Source organism: Macrobrachium rosenbergii, chromosome 7 (assembly GCF_040412425.1).
Source record: "Macrobrachium rosenbergii isolate ZJJX-2024 chromosome 7, ASM4041242v1, whole genome shotgun sequence".
NCBI lineage: Eukaryota > Metazoa > Arthropoda > Malacostraca > Decapoda > Palaemonidae > Macrobrachium > Macrobrachium rosenbergii.
In genome coordinates this window covers 39,713,321-39,731,145 of record NC_089747.1, presented here as the reverse complement: position 1 = coordinate 39,731,145, position 17,825 = coordinate 39,713,321, and the positions used below count along the sequence as shown (strand labels likewise).

At 40.3% G+C, this 17,825-nt stretch overlaps 1 protein-coding gene across 1 annotated transcript in view; it reads right to left on the bottom strand.

Annotated features, from left to right (window-relative positions):
- Positions 1–319: 319 nt before the first annotated feature.
- The window catches only part of Hpf1 (Histone PARylation factor 1), a 22,903-nt gene continuing 5,397 nt past the window's right edge, over positions 320–17,825 (bottom strand). The window contains exons 2-9 of the mRNA XM_067107025.1: positions 16,673–16,796; positions 15,660–15,839; positions 13,591–13,727; positions 9,331–9,476; positions 7,809–8,044; positions 7,324–7,449; positions 5,713–5,840; positions 320–3,437 (exon numbers count right to left, since the gene is read on the bottom strand). Coding sequence (XP_066963126.1) covers positions 3,363–3,437; positions 5,713–5,840; positions 7,324–7,449; positions 7,809–8,044; positions 9,331–9,476; positions 13,591–13,727; positions 15,660–15,839; positions 16,673–16,796 — 1,152 coding nt within the window. The 3' untranslated portion in view covers positions 320–3,362. The remainder of the gene's footprint in view (positions 3,438–5,712; positions 5,841–7,323; positions 7,450–7,808; positions 8,045–9,330; positions 9,477–13,590; positions 13,728–15,659; positions 15,840–16,672; positions 16,797–17,825) is intronic.

Sequence of the window (17,825 nt, the reverse complement as noted above, 5' to 3'; positions counted from 1 at the left end):
TACAGTGGTGGTCTATCCTATATTGTTACCAGAATCACGATGATGGCTAATTTTAACCCAAAATAAAATGAAAACTAGAGGCTAGAGGGCTACAATTTGGTATGTTTGATGATTAGGGGGTGGGTGATCAACATACCAATTTGCAGCCCTCTAGCCTCAGTAGTTTTTAAGATCTGAGGGCGGACAGAACAAGTGTGGACAGAAAAAAGGGCGGACAGAATAACGCACAGATGGACATGGACAAACGAAGCCGGCACAATAGTTTTCTTTTACAGAAAACTCAAAAACCTGTATCACAATCGGGTAAAACAAACAAAAATTCTTACTTACATTTACACTTTATTGAAATGGGAACTCAGTTGAATAATGTCAAACTCAACTCACCACATTAACTCTCCGCCCTTTTATAAAATAAAACTAACATTATTCCTCCTCTTGAGAAACGTTATAACTATCGTGATTAGAAGAATACAGACTAATAATGCAAGTTCAAATGGTTTCCAAACCGGATCACTTTCATATTGACGAAGACACGAGGCTCCCCTACATGAAAAAAAAAAAAAAGCAGCACAGTAATGACATGTATACAATTAACATTTGCACAACTAATATTCTTAATTAAGTTATCAAAGTTCTAGGAAATACAAAATTCACACTCAAACATCCCTTATCGGTGGTGTGGCAGCATAGACAATGTTAATATAAACAAAATAGGAAAGTGACAATACGGTAAATACGAGATCATTGTTTGTCGATTCCTTCATGCTTGACTAACTTAAGACATACACTACTTACTCTATGCATTAGTCTACTTCTCCACTGAAGGGCTACCATATAAAATAAATATAAGGCACTAAACACAGGATGCGTACAAAGTTTTCCGTGAAAAAGTCCAACATACTTTGAGGAGGCTTTGCAGAGCAACACGAAAGCATCTCTGATCGTCCCAATTCTACACCAGTCACTCTTCCTACAGATAAACCTGAGAGATTACATTTTAACATTTCCTTGTCCTGCTGTGCTGCACAATAGTGTCGAGATGGCATAGAAACACGGACAAGTTTAGAGTGCAGTTCAGCTATAGCGAGTACGTCAGGGCGAAAGTCGAGGCCACAAAATACAATGTTCAGACCCACCACCCGGTCCTCAGCCCAGGTCAGAATGTATTCAAATGTTACTCGACTGCTTTTTATTTCCTTTGCAAGTTACGTTTTTGCAGATCACGCCCGGCCGGTGGGATGTTTCTCCATTCTTTGCTTTCGCTTCAACTACATTAAGTTTAATTAATTCTGAAGTCAATGCATAATAGTTTCAGCCACTCTCACGGGATTCAAGTGCAGATGCGAGAAGGTATGGCACAATGAAATCAAGTAAGCATTTGTTGAAAGCTCAAAATTTCAAAAAAAACTTGAGAGATTCAAGTCACATGTATGGTAAGGTTACTTACTTTGTTCCCTATCATTCTGAGTTCTAGCACTCTATTATACTCAGCTTCTTGTGAAAACTACTTCATGAAAGGTGTGACTTGTGGTTATATATTTTACCATTTAACTGATCACCTGCACTTATCAATAACATTATAATTAACAAATAGTTTATCTATCCACAAAAAAGGTGAACAAATCTGCTCCTCTTATTACAACAGGAGTTATTATCCGACAACTCTGTGATATGTCGTGGAAAACAATCAGATTGGAAAAACTTATTATAATTGTAATAAACTGTGAAAGACAAAATTTATTATATATTCCATAGAAAATCTTCAATGCAACTGCAAATCCATCACTCAAATCAGATATCAAACTAGAGTAATTAGTTAATTACATTATCATTCAAGATTCTCCACTGACCAATTATTGACCAAATTGTAAGTAGAATTTCAAGTTTTGCTGTCACTATGATTTAATAAAGGATTTTTAACCATCTCACTGAGGTAACACATTTATAAGAAATATCCTACAACCTGGTTAAGAGCTTAATTATTATTCTTAAGCAGTTTAACCAATGACTGAGTTAATTTGTCCTAATAGAATTTAATTTTATCTATTGAATGACAGGTTTTTAAAAATCTTACAAGGTTACCTAGACATTCAGCAAAATTTCTTTTACAGATTTGTTTAAAAAACTTTACAATAACTGTTGATTATATTTTGGACAATCACACAAAAATAACAAAGTGTTAATGTTACTTTACATCTGTACGCATAGGGTTTGGATAACGTACGCTATTCAACAAATATCCATGGATATGGAGTGTCAATGTGCATTACAGTGCATTAAACAGGACATACATACATCTTTTGCTTTTCCAAGTAACAATTTGACCTCTCTTTTTTAAAAGTTTGTAAAGGATAACATTTTTATCAACGCATAAATCTTTTGGTTTTGACTGATAACTTCAAAAATTTCCATATCACATTCTGTTCAATCATGGTGGGACTATTCACTGATAATTTTTAACTGAAACAAGCAGTGGCTGAAGGATATAAGGTCATTACAGTAACACAGTATATAATGTCATAATATTTCTAGAGGCCAAATTTTCAAGAGAAGCTTCCTCAATCCATTCTGTATTTGGGCAAAGCACCCGCTCTCTCAATGCAGTGAGGTAGATATCAAACTGATATCATGTGAACATGTTCCCGGGTGAATACAATGAATGCTTGTTTCCCTCGTGGCTTTACAAGCAAACTGTACCTGGGTGAGTGCAAGGTATTTAAATGCATTACGTCAAGAGTCAGGGGACTGAAGACACTCAACACGATGTGACCCTTTAAAACAATAAGTCAATTTTAAAACAGAAAAACTATCACAGACCAAAAATTAAACGAAAGAACCTTTGAAGAGGAATTTCTTTCTTAAGGAACACCCAAACTGCTAAAAAAAAAAAAAAAAAAGGATTACTACAGTTACTGTAATATACAGTACATTTTATACCAGTTAAACTAGTCTAATACCAGTGTCAAAAGTTGAACTCACTCCCTCTACTGCAGTTTGCAAGTGTCTACCAAAGATCCACGAAATTACTCGCGAATGTCTTGAGGTATGCTCCACCCAATCGGGGTAAGTTAGGATTTAAAAAAAAAACAGAAACATCCACAAAGACAGGACGTCCTTCCGCGCTCCAAGATGCCTCGTGCATTTCCACCGTTACCAAGTACACGGTTACGACGTTCATACCTTCGACACAGTTTCCCTGACAGCATTACAGAGCAAGACAGTCACAAGCAAATGTGGAAAGTTGGCAAACCAACATTAGGTAGAGCAGACGGGGCAAAAGTGTTCTGACTTTCTTGTGTCCTGCCAAAGACGAAAGAGGCATCCGCATCCACAGACTAGCTAGACTCCAAAATTACTTGAGATCACTGTTGACAGGAACCATCAACAACTTCCAGAATGCTCAGGTTGCTCCCCCGACGGCGATTCTTCAGGTGCGCCTGAAAATTGAAAGGAGACTGATGACATGCAGTTTATCTTACTTACGCTTCCTGTAATAACGTTCCATCGTTTGAATTGTGGGCCTACCTCAAATTTACAGGATCACCCCACTCGTTTCCTTATAGGCTAACGCTTGTTTTTGTATTGCAAAGAGATTAAAAACTGATGATATGCGGTTTAATTATTTACACCTACCTCTCAAACAGGATCAGCACAACAGAGAAACTGTCTCCCGTGTTCTTGTGGTAGACAAATATTAAAAACATTGTGAGACTGTCACGATCATCGTCAAAAATTTCCTATTTTCTACTGCAAGTACTTCCGATATCAGATTCAACTGCATTAAATAACTGACATACATTCTCTCGCATTCAAAAGCTACAGGCTTTTCATAACTACACTGTTTCTTCACTAATCCCTCAAAATTGCATGACAAAGCCCAATAACACTGGCTTTGTCATATCCCCAGATAAAAGCAAGCCACCAGGCAGACTTGTTCCACTTTAAATTGAACAATTTTGTTTGGGGTTTCAGAAAAACCTTTAATGTTAAAAGGTTCTACAGGATAGGAAGTGTTTTGAAAATGCTGTGTTAACGTTTTTTTAGTTCTGGCTTTTGTTACAGTTCATAAAATCACTGGTTTCTGTGATTGCGGATCTGTTTTCATATAATTATTCCCTCGATTATCCATGTAGGCACTATGTGCAACTTGGCATTATCAGCAATACCTCATGGCCACCCCCCATTTTATATGTGGATTAGTGTATAATGTATACAATGAATCATCATCTTCTTCTTCCCAGCTTGTTCCCATTTTTATATGGGGTCGCCGTGATGCCTTCTTTGAAGGATTTTGATTTGGCTTTTGGGGTAGACTTTGTAGTCTCGATCGGCTGCCCTGCCTGGCATTGCTTAGACCCCGGTATTGTGTACATGTATTGTACCAGTTCGCCAGCACTCTTTCTCCCCGCAGCGAGGAGTTGCTACGCGGTGAGGTCGATAGTCGAGACGTGTGAGGTGTCTGTTATGTTTTTAGAAGATGGTTGAGTGGCTTTGTTTGAGTGTGTAATAGTCTGTAACACCCATTTGCTTTTTAGGCAAACCTATCCGTTTATTACAAACATAATCCCGGGGTGTCTACACGGATAGCAGTGTCCGCCTCTCTGACCGGTCGGCTGCGGATTTGAACCCGCGCCACAGATCTCTAAGAAGTCCGAGGCTGCTGCCTTAACCAATTCGGCCATCGAGGCTCTATACTGTATACACTAAATAAGTAACAAATGCTCTGAAGTTTCTTCGGTGCGACAGTTTTCAGTACAGCACATAATGCTGTATGAAACTCTCAGCTGCGGCTCACGAAACTTCCAGCCATGGTCCAGTGGTGGCCTGTGTTGTTGGCACCATTATGGCTAACTTTAACCTTAAATAAAAAACTCCTGAGGCTAGAGAACTGCATTTTGTTATGTTTGGTGATTGGAGGGGTGGATGATCAACATACCAATTTATTTTTACATATATTTGTTTCTCCAACAATAGTAATAATAAACACAAGTTGGACTGCATTATCATGATGTGCAGAGAATATATTTTAAAACATAAACCAGGGATAAATGGCTGCAAACCAAACTTCCAAATAGCAACCACTCAGCCTAACTTGGGTTTCGGGTGTTGCACAGAATTATTCCCCATTTTTCATGAATTTTCAATGAAAAATAGGCAGTTGTCATGTTCTAGACAGTTAACTGGTCAGCTGTTAACAGTTACTGAGAGTTCAACAAATTTGTAAACCAAACATACGACTGATATCAGTTACGCTCCTTAGCTTCAAGCCAAGAAGGAAACAACACAATCACTATTATCAAACAGTTTCCTTGAAAGATCGCACAGCAGCTTCCTAGACACAACTGTTTTCTTCCTTCCTGAAGTGTTTCTTGTTCTATACTACAGGTTTCTGGTATCAATTTATTGTTTCTTTTTCTTAAGTGGGATCTCTTTCTGTACGTCCCTTTACTTACTCTTCTTCCTAACGAACGCCATATTCTTTGGAAGCTTGAATTTCACGTCAATGGCCCCTGAGGGCTTGTTCCGTATGGGCTTGTTCCATACGAATAGGGTTCATCTTCTAAATAAAAATAATAATAATATTACCGTTTACGACAACTCCCGAGAAGGTACCAAGTCCTGAGAGGAAACAGCACTTTCGTTAGACCTGTAAGAATAAAATTACCATATGCATAGCAGCTGAACTGAACGCGGTAAAAAAACTCATCTTACCTGTATGATGTCGATGTATGGCTCTCTGCTCAGCAGTTCATACGCGACGCTCAGCAGATGGAAAATGGACTTGTGGAAGACGTCTCCCCCAAATGCAAAAAGGTCCAGCCCCAGCTCAAGGCCCATTCCTGTCAAAAACATGTCCCACTTACAAAAAGTACAATAAAACCCCTGTATTCGTGGGGGATGCGTACCGCACCAAACCCCGCGAGTAGCTAAAATGCAAGAGTACTTAAAACCCTCTAAAAACACTTAGAACTGCTTATTTTGATAGTTTAAACAAAAAAGAAACCCAGTAAAAATGCTTAAACCTGAGTATTTTAATAGTTTCATCACAAAAAGTGCATTTAATCATGAAAATGATATGAAAATACAGTAATTAGTGGATATTTCTCAGTGAAAAAAACAGCGAATGGGCGAATTTTCCGTGAATGTGTATATACGTTCCACACAGAAATCCGCAAATAGATGAGTCCGCGAATAGTGAGACCGCGAATACGGGGGGTTTACTGTAGATGAAATGTGGAGGTGTGTCATCTTGAAAGAATGAGAAGGTTAGTTTAAGAGATGAGAAGGGACGAAAAAGCAGACTTGAAGAAAGTGTTCGATAGGAAAAGCACCGGAAGTGAGTGGTAATATTGGTATTGTAGGGTAGTTTGAAGAGACCACTGGTTAACATTTGTAGGATCTTATCAGGTATGCCAGAATGACCTGTTTTTAAACGATTGGGGAAACTTGAATATAGAATTTAGGCACTGGGACCTATGAGATCATTCAGCGCTGAAACAGAAACTGACAGTATAAAGGTTTGAAAGGTGTAACTGGAGAAAAACCTCGCAGTTGCCCTATGAATCAATTGTAAGGAGAGGATGGAATGTAAAATAGAAGAAGGAGAATATGAACAAAGGTAGAGTAAAAGGAATGAACGGGGAGGTTACATTAGAGACATGGGACAGTTACTTGAGAAGAGACAACAAGGGGAATCAAAGTGGATAGAAGACTTGGACCAATGAAGAATTCAAGCATAAAAAATTCACTGTACAGTAAACTCGCCGTATTCATGGGGGGAATGCAGACCACACCCCCCTGCGAAAGGCTAAAATCCGCGAATACTCAAAACCCCTCTAAAAACACTTAGAACTGCCTATTTTGACAGTTTAAACACACAAAAAACCCTCTCAAAATGCTTATACCCGAGTATTTTAATAGTTTTATCACAAAAAGTGCATTCAGTCATGAAAATGACATGAAAATACAGTAATTAGTGAATATTTCTCAGTGAAAAATACCGCAATGGGCCAATTTTCTGCGAATAATGGGTAGATACGTTCCACAGAGAAATCTGCGAATACGTGGGTCCGTGAATTGTAAAAGGAGATCCTGAGGGGAAACAGAAATACAGGATTTAGACCAAGCCAAGCACTGGGACCTCTGAGGTCATTCAGCGCTGAAACGGAAATTGGCAGTGAGAAGGTCTGAAAGGTGTAACACGAGGAAAACCTCGCAGTTGCACTATGAATCGATTGTTAGGATGGCAACAGGGAAAGGAACGCGTTGTGGCGTGCTACTCGGAAACTCCGACGTACAACTGAAAATGGGGAATTTTCTTACCATAATCTCCTTCATCGGTAGCAAACTGCACATTTGTTATGATCTCCTGCAGATCGTCGTAATGCTTTAGACGCTCTTCCTCCGTCTTGGCATCGGCCACTCTCTGAAGGATTTTCCTGAGCGTAGCTGGAAAGGGACGGAGAAAAACAAGGATCAAATTCCTTTGCCTATCGAAAGATCATTGGAATTGCACTGTGGAAATGAAAAACTGCCTACCACAAAATATAAAGTAGCTTCATCAAACAACAGTGTTAAAACTTTACTCACACAAAGGGCTGGCCTGAAGGGTTTTCATTAATAATAAATTTAAAAGTGATCTCATAACCTGCATTCTTAAAAATTTAATAACTTTTATTGAAAATTCAAAAAATTCTGACAAAACTCCCTTGAACGAATAACAAGGTTTGCTGTATCACGGTATGAAAAAGGAAAACTTCGAGAAACAAAAATAACCAACACGAGAAACACGACCGTACGCCACTTACCATCGCTCTCAGGCAACGGCCTGTATCCGACGCCCGTTTCGTCCACGTAAACCACGATGCCCGCGCTGTTGAAGGTCTTCGCTACAACCCTCTTTTTTCTCTCCTTCATGGCTGGCGTTCTTAGCTCAAGGGATAACTTTTTCAACTTGGCGTAACTTTCCACTTCCTTGTACAGCCTCTGTAGGGCAGTTTTCTTGAAGGGGTTCTCTTCCTTCATCCTCTGAGTCAAGTACGCGCTGCAATAAAAAGCTTCTGTTAGTGAATCTTGTCAACAAGAATCCTACGATGCCTCCCTCAATTGATCATAAGGGATTCCTTACAAATATAGAACAGACTCTCAAATTTAGGTCAAAGACTAAGCGCTGGGACCTATGAAGTCATTGAATGAAAAGGGTTGCAGCTACGGGACAAAGGGTCACTGCAAAGAACCTTCCGTGATGCCTCCTGCACGCTGCATGAGGTGTACTGACAGCACTATGGGGTCTTACAAATATAGATCAACAGATAGCTTTCATATATTGTAATATAATACACTATGCTTCAGTTGCAACTGAACTTATGGGCAAAGAATCAGACGAAACAATAACATAGAAGAATTTCAATGCATCGAAGCATTGTATAATGTTCCAGGGTACCAGGGAGAGGGTATTGAATGTTCTTTGCACTGCTTTTTGGCCTATAACTCTCATGTTTCCTTCAGTCCTCTCCTTTATTTACATTTCTAGAGCACTACAGTACATATGCATACACACACCCAACACTAAACAGCTCTAAGGCTGAACTTCAGAAGTTCAGGCGAACGTGCAGTACATTACTACCCTAATACAATTCTCCTTTAATTTTATTTTACTTCATTTTTATTCATTTATTAATTTATCTGTTTTTCTAATGACTGATTTCCCCTTTCTTTATCTCTCAATACCTCCTGTTACTTCTTTCAAATGAACACCATAACATTCTTTGGAAGCTTCTTGAATTTCAAGTCAGTGGCCCCTTTGGTGGGCTTGTTCCATACGAATAGGGTTCATCATCTGAATAATAATAATAATAATAATAATAATAATAATAATAATAATAATAGCAAAGATTTAAGAACTAAGGAAACCAATAAAAAATATAAAATTAACCATTAGTTTGGTAAGTTGTAGACAGAAAGTGAACGATAACAGACGAAGAGATTCCAAAGAGTACTGACGACGACTCAGACAAGCCAGGAATTCTAGCTGAAACAGAAAACACCTTACCAAGAGTAGAGACAGCACTTCTTGAAAAATGGAAATGGAATATGAGATTTAGGCCTGATGCCAAGCACTGGGGACCTATGAGGTCGTTCGGAAGAAAGAGGATATGAAAGGGGGAAGAGTAAGATGAATGAAAGGGGTTGCAGCCAAGAACCTTGAGTAATGCTCGCAGTGCACCGTGTGAGGTGCACTGATGGCATTACCTCCCTGCAGGGTAAATGGAAAATGTGATGTGGGGATGAAGCACAACTAATAAAGCTTCACTCGAAGCCTTTTCTCACCATACACCCGCAAAAATGTTTTCACCGAGAGGGGTCACGACCCCCGGCTTCACGTTCGACATGGAGGCAACGAAGTTTGGTAACAAGAATGGGTCGTCCCTGTAGTATCCAATGTGAAACTCGTTGTCGCTTCCAGCTATGACGGTCTGTTGAAAAGAATAAGCGGTTGTTATTTACGTTTATTCAAACTACGCAAACATTTACATGGAAACAAGCTAAAAGTAAATTTTTGTAGTAAGTTACATTCTTCCTATCTACTCATACACAATCAATATCCTTTTATGTAGGAGTATTTCTCAGGGCGACCTGGAATCAGTCATTGACATTTGGTAACAAGTTAGTTAACTAGCGTTTAAGTTAGTGTTGGGTGGGTGAGATGAGACCATACCTAGGTAAAATACAAATTACTTTGAAAATGTGTTTGTTCTACAGAAATGCAAACCATTGTCTTCCCATGTAGGACACTCATTTCTTAGAGGGGGGGAGGTCACCTTAGAGGTCATCTCTCTCAACTACAGGCAGTCCCCTGTTAACGGCAGGGGTTCTGTCCCCAGCCGAGTGCTGCTAACTGAAAATCAGCGATAATAATGCCAAAAAGCCCGCTTAACAGTGCCATTCACTGGAGAGTAGCGTTGAAATCCCCACTTACCGGTGCTGTTAACTGGAGATCGGCACCAAAAATCTGGTTAATGACGTCACTTGCCAAGTACCGCAACACTAAAATGTCATTAACCAATGCCGCTAGTAAGCAGGGACTGCCTGTAACTGAAAGTTGAAAACCACCCAGGAATGTCATGATCATGGTCACGTACATGAGGAAGGGGTGCTATGACTCCTTTGACTTCCTCCTCTGTCTGACATAAGGATGCCAGAGTGGTAGAATAGAACAGGATATATAATTTAGGCCAACGACCAAGCACTGGGATCTATGAGGTCATTAAGTGCTGAAAGGAAAACTGACAGTAGGGGTTAGAAAGGTGTAATAGGAGGAAAACCTTGCAGTTGCACAATGAAACAATTGTTAGAAGAGAATGGATAGCAAGATGGAAGAAAGAGAATATGAATGGAGGTAGAGGAAAAGGAATGAAAGGGGTTGCAGCTAGGGGCCAAAGGGACACTGCAAAGAACCTTGAGTAATGCCTACAGTGCACCTTGCGCGAGGTACTAACCCCCTTCAGGGCCAGAGTGTAGCACTCTAAGGGTTCGTATTTACAGCTCTACCATCCCCAAGTCCTCCTGTTAAGGGGAAGAGTGGAGAGAGAGTCACATCTTAAGACCAAACTCTAAAACTGAAAGGTTAATTGTGTAGCTTACCTATATCTGGCTCAAACCAGCAGGTACTCAGCCCTAACTGCTGCTCCATGTAGAGAGTGAGAAGGAAGGAGGGCACTAAATCAAACAACTCGGGCAAGATACTTTTCTGCCCAAACAGAGCTGGGTGGCTAAACAACCCGTTGAGCAGCCACCACAGGTCCTAAAGAGATGTCCAGGAACTTGAGCGAGATATCTCTCATGTAGAACGAGGTGACGGTGGCCTGGCACTTTCCGAGACCTGCCCGCATTACCTGAAAAACTGAAAGTTCTCCTGAAAGGCAAGGAACAAGCCCACACCCAAATTCACGAGCACGTCTCAAATGGATGACGGTAATTCCCATCCGAGGTGTACGCTCATCTGACTACTCTAAAACCCAGGGAGAAGGGGTAATTCTAGACATCACCTCCTTTTGCTTGCCATTACTAAAAAAAAAAAGTCAGACACTTGCCTGAGAGAATGGTCCTTTTGAAACACTAACTTAAGCTCACACCTGGCACAAAAGCATCTCATCCGGGTCACAACCCACAAAGTCTTGGATAAAGGGGCTTGAGAAATTATCGTATTTTTCATCCGAGACCAACAGGTTCTGATTTTTTGCCCACATCTCATAGAAAACCAAGAATGAGAGGGAATCTCAACCCTCCAAGCATCAAACTAGATAGGATAAGCAAACAAGACTGTTCAAAGCTCCTCATGAGTATGGATAACTACTGACAAAGAGAGATCCACATCCTTTAGTGATTACCTAGCTCAAGGTTAAGTGATAGCCTTTCACTGCCGAGACACAGCAGCTGTCTCAATGAAGGTACACTGGGAAATTAGTGATCCACTAAACAAATATCCCGACTGGTGGAAGACCTTTTCTGTGACACCAATCACAGAAGATGGCCCACTTCCCTCAGTACAGATCTGTAATGGAATGGAGAAGGTAGCCAGACATCTCTAGCACAGTCTTGAAAGGAAAGCTGCTCTCTTGCAGGATCTGATAGGTAACCTCCATGTATGTAGCCGGAGGGGTGGAAATGTCAGCGAGTACGCTCTAAATGCATGGCTGAAAAGGGAAAGTGGGCCATGGGGAATCTCTCACAGCACCTTGACAAAAATGGTCGGCATATTGGTGGCACCAGTCCCAATCAATGATGCCATTCCTGGGACGAGAAGAGAAGAATCAGCAGGAGTAGGTGGTGTCTAGTTGCGTATATGGGTCACAGTCCCGCTAAGGAAGCGACTGGCTCACCAATGAAGGAGAGAGCATGGGCAGGCTCCCACCTTACTACAAGTACCCTCCAGGAAAGAGAAACCAGAATAATTTGGCAGTGTTACCAATGAGTATTAACCCCACTAAGAAACTGGGGAATGCTTCTTTTTCTTCTTCTTCTACCAAACCTCTCCCAGTGGGAAGGAGACCACTCAACACACTTCATACAAGGTGAAAGATGACTACATGTCCTACCCTACAGGAATTGCAATACCTGTGTGAGTCAACAGCTATGGGAGACAAGAAGAGCTCACATACGCGGCCCTATCCCTCACAATGGCTATGCACTTATTATTTCTCCATTTATTTTGACGATTGCAAAAACAAAGAGAATAGAATATAGAATTTAGGCCAAAGGCCAAGTGCTGGGACCTACGAAGGCATTCAGCGTTGAAATGGAAATTGACAGTAAAAAGGTGTCGAAAGGTGTAACAGGAGGAAAACTCGCATTTGCACTATAAATCAATTGTTAGGAGAGGGTGGAGAGTGAGAAGGAAGAGAGAGAATATGAACAGGGGTACAGTAAAAGGAATGAAAGGGGTTGCAGCAGCTAAGGGCCGCAGCAAAAAAAAAAAATAAAGTGAAAAGTCTTCGTCAACAAACTCACAAAAGCTTCGACAACTCAGCCAAAGAAAAAGTGCCTGGTGACGGCAGGTGAGTGAGAGGAAGTTCCCCATTCACGCACTTTATCCACCAGCAAAATACCCTGTTAACCAGTTTCAACCACCTACTCCAGCTTGAGCTGAGGAATACTCCTTTGTGAGAGGTGACGATCGGTATTTCTGCAGGAACAAATCGAATCGCTCTCTGGCCACAGTCCCGCAAAACACAATGCATAGAGAAAAACTACCAAGGAGAAAGGAACAGGAAAACATCACTGACAATGAAAATTTAATATATATACAGAACAAATTAACCTATACATAAATATATGCTGAGAATTTAAGCCAAGGCGATTATGATTTCATGCTGTATGAAACTAACTAAGCATGAAAAAAGCCCTAATAAAAATGTTATCAAGTTCTCAGGCACAAAGCTGCTGATTTTCATCACCATTCAATATATGAGTAATTAAGAAATCATGTCATGCAGCCTACATTAGTTTTGATTATATAGTTTTCAGAAACATTTCCCAGCATTTGGCTATGAATAAAATTATGAGCCAACGCAAGTCAGTGCGTGACACGTCTCCCAAAGGCTGCTCTCTGAATTTCTTAGTTGTCTGCTTGTATATTCTTCGAGGGGGCGTCACCTCGAAGCGTGTCATGCATGTTAAACTGTAGATGGTACTACAGGTTCTTTGCAGTGTTGATATTACACAGAATATAGAATTTTGGTCCAAGGCCAAGCACCGGGACCTACGAGGTCGTTCGGCGCTGAAACGGAAATTGACAGTAAATAGGTTTGCAAGGCGTAACAGGAGGAAAACTTCGCAGCTGCAATATGAAACAATTGTAAGGAGAGGGTGGAAAGTAAGAGGGAAAAAAGAGAATATGAATGGAAGTACAGTAAAAGGAACGAAAGGGGTTGCAGCTAGGGGCCGAAGGGACCCTGCAAAGAACCTTATGTAATGTAATGCCTACAGTGCACTGCATGAGTTGCACTGATGGCTGTACCCCCCTACAAGATTGTTGATATCACAGATAGTAGTTAGACAAAAAACAAAGATTACAGACAGTATACTGACCATGAATTCAGGAGGGTCGTAGTAATACCTCCAGTGGCATAAATAAGTCGACACTTTCCGCTCCTTAATGTTCTTCAGCTTGCCCGTTAAGACGTCGTACGGTCCGACTAGGGTCAGCCCTGCTTTGATGAGGGCCTCTGGAAACAAAATGCTGATCAGTGCCACAAAGTTAAAAAATGACTAAGACACTATTTGCTTCAAAGTTCAAACCAGCTGAGGCATGCTGTTGCATCATTCCTTATCTACACGAGCCTTGAGCTCAATTTCCGGTAGAATTTTCCTACATTTAGGCGACGCTTGTCACTGTCATTCCCCTGATTCAGTACTTCAAACCTTCATCATTCAAGAGGCCGGTCAATGACTGACGACTGGGTTACAACCCACTCATTTCAATACCATGGATTTTTGCTCCAAGTCTAGGTTAGCTGAAAGCAATCAGATACTTGTTCCAAGCTTGCTTCATTTTAAAAAGCCTCCCCCAAATTCAGTGACACTTCTTGTTACAGTCAGGAAACAAATCCAACATTCTGGCTTGTGTTTTAATACTGTAGTTGCAACCAATTATATTTTCTACAAGGCACCGGTAACGGATGAAGTGAATCGCATCGGGATTTGGTTCTCAGATTATCTCTGAATAACCACAAATTAGGAATGGCAAGTAGTAGTTACCTCTTCACCTCTAAGCATTCACTGACGTAATCAATACAGTAATTATTTACAAAAAACAGCACAGGTGGTCTGGATGAGGAAGAGGGGGGGGTTTTGATTTGGAAGGGGCTGGAATGTAGAATTTGGCCAAAGGCCAAGTGCTGGGACCTAAGAGGTCATTCAGTGCTGAAATGGGTATTTTTAGTAGCAAGGTTTGAAAGGTGTAACAGGAGGAAAACCTCAAAGCAGTTGCACCATGAAACAATTGTTAGGGGAGGGTGGAAAGTAAGATGGAAGAAAGAGAATATGAAAGGAGGTAGTGTAAAAGGAATGAAAGGGGTTGCAGCTAGGGGCTGAAGGGACTCTGTCAAGAAAAATGACACAATAAAGAAATACCACTTGCAATCTGCTTTGCAAGGGACACGGTATATGATAAAGGTGCCTCTTACTATTCTTCCACGTCCTTTGGCCTCTTAACAAATGGCTGTCAAACTTCTCTAACTTTAACCAGTTCCAATTGTTACCTAGTTCGAAAATAAATTTTTTGCACAAGCTCTCTGGTTAAAAGTGACTCGCTGACTATGTTGAACTTCCTTGTAATAGTCTTTTTTGTAGCAACTAAGGTCTCTGCTTATCCTCTACGCAGTATATAATTATACATAAAGATTTCCAATACAAAATTAAATCAAACGTAGCTTATACCCTCTTGGAATTACGTTTGACTGACAGACATATATACACAGACCATTTTTGACTTAAGACCTCAACTTGCACCTATTCACACTTGCGGTTTATGGAATTTCATTTAATACATGTAAAAGATTAGTTTCAATCAAAATCAAACGAAATGCACTGACGAAACAAGTCGTCGCAACGTTCTTTGTCTCGTAGCGTTGAAGCAATTTTGAGATCGATAGCTTCTGATATTCTTATAATGGTGACTGGATGCAAATTGTCGCAGCACTTATTTGCAACAGCAATGTTGGTGTACTTCCCCTTCTTTATATCACAACATCAACATCAATGGTTACACATTTTCACTTCATTATCTAAGCATGTAGAAGTAAGGAACAAGTGAAAAACATTCAGCAGCATATTTCCAGTTACAGAATAGAATATAGGATTTAGGCCAAAGTCCCAGCGCTGGTACCTATGAGGTCAATCAGCGCTGGAAGGTTTTGAAGGCGTAACAGGAGGAAAACCTCGCAGTTGCACTACGAAACAATTGTTAGAAGAGGGTGGAAAGTTAGACGGAAGAAAGAATATTTGAACGGAGGTAAGGTAAAGAGAACGAGAGAGGTTGCGGCTAGGGGCCTTAGGGAAGGACGCTGCAAAGAACCTCAAGTACTGCCTACAGCGCACCACGTGAGGTGCACTGATGACACCAACCCTCTATGGGGTCTTTTCAGCTACAGACTCACCTTCAGGTTTATCTTTGTTGAGTTTGACGCACAGATCCCAGAGGTCGTAGAAGTCGTCGGGCATCTCCAAGAGGAACTTCTGCTCGATGCTCAGCCGGATGTCTTCGGGAGACTCCTTGACTGGGTAGTCTTCGTGAACGACCTCAGGCGAGGGTTCTAGAGGTCTGTCCTCGTCATCCTCTGAGGAAAACAGAAACTTAGTTTTACCCACTTTAAGGGTTAAATAAAATTTTGGCCAAATATAAACAATACCAAATATACAAACTCTGCCATAAGGGTCTATACTCTCTCATGGTGGTCCAAAAAACAGGAAAAATGATAAGTGGCAATTTTACGGTTGTCACATCCCGGCTTAGGAATGAAACCTTGTTAATGAAACTCGCAATAGATCTCGTAAGGGACGATTAAATCACTAATACATAATGTACAAACACAACCCTACTTACGAACGAGGTAGGTTACTCTTCATGCCTGTTTAAGTAGAGTATGACATAAGGTCAATACAGTACTGTATGTTTTTTCATCCTAAAACACAATGCACTTGCATACGGTATATAATATACGTACAGCACAGGCACGCAAATCAAAATTTGAACTTGCGGGTGGCAAAATGGAGTAGTCCCAATACAGTTTTAATTTGCGATACGTTCATTTGTATCTCTTGAATGTTTGTAATTAGGGTGGTGTCAGTACAGTTTTTTGATACCTCCATCATCAAAAGAGCATAATTAATGAATGACACAAGTAAATTTGCAATAAATCTTAATTAATAAAAAAATAAACGAATTAAGGGGTTCCTCTGCACAGACTACTCACAGGCAATCTGTCCTCTGCTTTTTTCACTTCAAACTGTCCTTCATTATATAACTGCTCAGGCCTCCTTGCAAAGATTTTTAACTTTTAACATATGAATATTCATTTTATATGGAAGATTAAAGGCCCTTTAGCGTTGTTCCAAAGAGTGGCTGCATAATTACCAACATCCCTGAACACACCACAACCAAAAAACTTACCTTCAATTTTATAACTCTGACTCATTATTAGAGCCACGTCATTGGCAATGCTCTCCGGAATTAAAAAGTCGTCTTTCGTTTTTGAGGGCGAGGTGGTACACAGTCTTTTGTTCTCAGATTTCATCTGCAATAACAAAAAAAATAGTGTGGTCAGATGTGAGTGACTGGTTACAGGTAAAATTAGGGCGAAAGAGGTGATATGGAGTGACTAATACGATGACATGTAATACATGGGTTCTCAACCTCAGGTTTACAAGATGGGTTTACACACACCAACCATACACACACAAACGAGTTTGCATGTTGAATTACTTTTAAATTGGTTCCTGTACTCTTCACGTCCATTCAAGTACAGTATGGTCTAGAATCAAGATAGTAATGTACGTTTTTTCATCCTAAATCACAATACACTGTACTATAGTGTATGTACTGTACAGAATAGGCTTGCCAAACAAAATTTGGACTTACGGGTGTCAAAGGGGAGGACATTATTTTACTCTGCGATCCTGTTTGCTTGTATCTCTGAACATTTGTAAGTTGAATGTTCTTAAGTAGAGTGATGTCTTTTCATTTCCGTGCACTGTCGTAACGTGCCACAGTTACGATGCTAATCGTTAACTACATCCAATGTTTCTTGCCGTTTCAGTTTAATTTATGCATACAGTAAACCCGCCCGTATTTGCGTTCTCACGATTCGCGGACTCACGCATTCGCGGGTTTCTCTGTGGAACAAATCTACCCATTATTTGCGGAAAATTCGCCCATTCGCGGTATTTTTCACTGAGAATATTCACTGATTACTGTATTTTCATATAATTTTCATGAATAAATGCACTTTTTGTGATAAAACCATTAAAATACTCAGGTTTAAGCATTTTAACAGGGTTTTTCTTGGTTTAAGCTATCAAAATGAGCAGTTCTAAGTGTTTTTAGAGGGTTTTTAAGCATTCGCGGATTTGACCTATTCGCGGGGGATGCGTACCACAAGGCCCCGTGAATACTAAAATCCGCGAATACTTGACACCCCTCTAAAAATGTTTATAATTGCCTATTTTGATAGTTCAAACACCAAGAAACCCCTTTAAAAATGCTTATATCTTAGTATTTTAATAGTTTTACCACAAAAAGTGCATGTAGTCAAGAAAATGACATG